This window comes from Myotis brandtii, unplaced genomic scaffold (assembly GCF_000412655.1).
Source record: "Myotis brandtii unplaced genomic scaffold, ASM41265v1 scaffold561, whole genome shotgun sequence".
NCBI classification, from domain to species: Eukaryota; Metazoa; Chordata; class Mammalia; order Chiroptera; family Vespertilionidae; genus Myotis; species Myotis brandtii.
The window spans coordinates 830,154-833,344 of record NW_005370085.1 but is presented as its reverse complement, the minus strand read 5'-3'; the positions used below and the strand labels follow the sequence as shown (position 1 = coordinate 833,344).

At 54.5% G+C, this 3,191-nt stretch overlaps 1 protein-coding gene across 4 annotated transcripts in view; it reads left to right on the top strand.

The window, feature by feature from the left end:
• SLC28A1 (solute carrier family 28 (concentrative nucleoside transporter), member 1) overlaps window positions 1-3,191 on the top strand; it is a 52,705-nt gene that overhangs the window by 12,344 nt on the left and 37,170 nt on the right. For 3 of the 4 annotated variants that reach the window (XM_005878472.2, XM_005878470.2, XM_005878471.2), the window contains exons 3-4: window positions 716-804; window positions 1,993-2,084. In XM_005878472.2, coding sequence (XP_005878534.1) covers window positions 716-804; window positions 1,993-2,084 — 181 coding nt within the window. The remainder of the gene's footprint in view (window positions 1-715; window positions 805-1,992; window positions 2,085-3,191) is intronic. The other variant, XM_014549615.1, reaches the window with a different exon arrangement.

The following is a 3,191-nucleotide window of genomic DNA, read 5'->3' as shown; positions in this document are numbered from 1 at the left end:
CCTGTGTGCTGGCCTCCTCAGTGCAGAGCAGCCCCTTATTTCACTTCTTAAACACTTGTGTGCCCACCACGTGCCAGTAGGGCCTGCCCTAGTCTGAAAGGTCAGGAAGGTCTCAACAAGGAGGAGCCGTCGGGCTGGGATTTAAAGGATGAGAAAGAGAAAGCACGTGGGGGTGGGAGTGGCGTGGGGGTGAGGGTCCCTGAGGAAGTCTCAGCCTTTGAGGAGCTGGCAGGCATGTCCTTGCTGTGGAATGGCCAGGTTGGGGCCCACCACCCAGAACTCTGGAGCCTAAAATGACACCCTCTTCCCTCCCCTAGTTCCCTCCCCTTCACCACACTGCACAACCCAGGGTGCACCTTTCACATCGTAATTTGCAAGAGTAACCCCCCCTACATGTCAGAACCCAACTCCACAGACTGTGAGGTTATTGGTGTCCTGGGGCTGCACGACCAGGAGGCCCTGCTTGGGACTCCCCAGCAGCCACAGCTCAGGCACAGCTGAGTGTCCCTCCCTAGCACAGAGCCCAGCACACAGTAGGTGCTCAATGCATGCTCTGCAGAATTTCCGTTGACCTCTAATTACTTCCTGTGCAAAAGCCCAGCCCCCACCCCAGCCCACTCCTGGTGGCAGCCAGGGCCTCTCCCATTCTGGGCCCCCAGCTCCAGTTCTCACTTGGGGTGGCAGAGACACTGTGGTCACTCTCTGGTGGCTTTAGGAGGAAGGCCGGACCCCGGGCAGTGACTTGAACCATGCGGAGGACCGGAACGATTTGAACGAAGCCAGCCAGGAGCCCCTCTCAGGAAGGTAGGTGGTCTCCAGGAGGGGATGCAGGCAGGGTAGGGGAGGAGGCCACCACGGGGAGCAGGGGTGGGGAGCAGGGGTGGGAGCATGCTCTCTGCCAGGTAGAAAGGCAACTCCCTGTATCTTTGCTGAAGGAAGGAGAAAACACGATTTAGCAAATGAGTGCGCCAGGCCCGAGGCTCCCAACCTGCTTTGAAGCAGCCAGAGTGAAATCCCATTGGAAACCCCCAAATATGCTGCGGGGCTGCTCATGGTTTAACTTGGATGGGACCCCCAAACCAGACTGGCCCCCCTCTTAACCATTCAGTCTCTGGGCACCTTGGGGAACCTTGAGGCTTAGTTTGAAAACCTCTGGACTTGGTCAGGCCCCTCTTTTCACATGGGAAGGCTGAAGGAAGGGGATAGGCCCAGGCCACACAGGCAGCAAGTAGGAGCCTAGAACTAGGTCTCCCAATACCTAGGCCCACTGGGGTCCTCACTGGCCAGTCCTGAGTTGAGGAGAACAGGAGGCAGGGGTTCCATCTGTCTGTCCTGGAGCGAGATTGGGAAAGATGCACTTAGGAGGTGGGAGATGGGACAGAGAGAGGGAAGAGAGGGTCCTTAAAACAGCAGCTGATGCCTAATGAGCTCCGAGTGTGCAGCCTGTGGGACCACAGCGGCTATTCAGATTCCAGCCTCTACTGCAGGGCTAGGCCAGTGACCAAATGACCAGGCAAGAACTGGCATTGCACTGGGCCTGGAAGGCAGTGGGGTCACAGCTGGGGCATAAAGGGGGCTGTTGCCATGTCTCCGGAAGGACTACTGACTCAGCGAGGAGTGTCCCGGGTCCCAAGGGAGTAAATGCAGAGGTGGGAGCCTCTCCACCTTGCTCCATGGGACAGGAGGGAGGCAGCCGGCATGATTTGTGCATGTTGTTTGGTAGCTGGTTGCTGGTAAGTTCTTCCTGCTGGCAGGTCATTCCCCTCCAGCTCTGCAGGCAGGGTTATCACTGGGGTGGTGCTGAGTAGCCTGAGCCTTTCCTCGGTTTGCTCTGGGCTGGAGTTGCTCTTCCTCACTGTGGGATGTCAAGGCCAGTGCCTGGCTCACCCCATGTCACCATTTTATTGGAGCAGCTTCTACCTGGAGGTGCTGAGGATCCCCATGGGGACGGGAGTCTGGGGGCCACTTGTGGACCCTCTGGTCTTTCCCTAGGAGGACCCAGCAGGCCGCCCTGAGAGTGAGGCGCTTCCACAGGGAGCACGCACAACTGTTCCGATGGATCTGCATAGGCCTGCTCTGCACTGGTGAGCCTGGGCCCCGCCCCACCCACCCCTCCCACCCATTTCCGCCATCTCCACCCCAGCCATCCATGTCTCAGGGGAGGGTCGTTCACTTACCCAAGAATTCAACAGAGCTTTGTTGAGCAACAGCTCAGGGCGAGCTGCCATGCCAGAAGCAGGGTCAGCAGAATTAAGGAAGACCGGATGTTGTTCCCAAGGCACTCTGATCAGTAAGGGAGAAGACAACAACTATGTCCACATAGTGCAGCTTGCCATCTGGGAGCACAAAGGAAGGATGGGGTGATCAGGGAGGACTTCCAGGAGGAGGTGGCATCTGAGTCTCACAGGTTGAGCAGTAGTTGGCCAGGTGGAGGGGAAGGACAACAAGGAGTGAGAGGCACTCCATGCATAGGAACCCCAGGAGCAAAAGTGAAAAGGGACAGGATGTGAACAGGGAGCTGATCAACAGTCTAGTGTGGCCAGAGGGTAATGTTCTAGACAAGGAGCCAGAGGATGAGGCTGGACAGATGAGAAAGGGCTGATATTGCATCGATGTAAGAACATCCAAACCTGTAGAGAGTTTTTATGATACTTTATTTGAGTCAAACAGAGGATATGCCTGCCTGCAAGCAAGATCTCCATGGACTGAGAAAAATACTTCTGAGACTAACAGTTTGCAGTTTCTTTTATGCATTTGAGATTAAGGAGGGAACGAAAGGACGATTACATAAATGTGGGAGAAAGTCAAGTGCAGACTCTCCAACTAGTCTGGTAGCAGAGGGAGTGGAGTAGAGCTTACACTCACAGTGTTTCATCTCACATCTTTTATCCAATGGAAAGGCTACGCGTATCTTCCCATTCTTCAAGAGCCCTGGCTTTTGAAACTCATAAGCCAGGGAGAGATATTTCCCCTCTATCTACTATCTACTATCTACTAACATATTCCTTTCTTTTTTTTTTTTTTTAAATATATTTTATTGATTTTTTTTTACAGAGAGGAAGGGAGAGTGATAGAGAGTTAGAAACATCGATGAGAGAGAAACATCGATCAGTTGCTTCCTGCACACCCCCTACTGGGGATGTGCCTGCAACCAAGGTACATGCCCTTGACTGGAATCGAACCCTGGACCC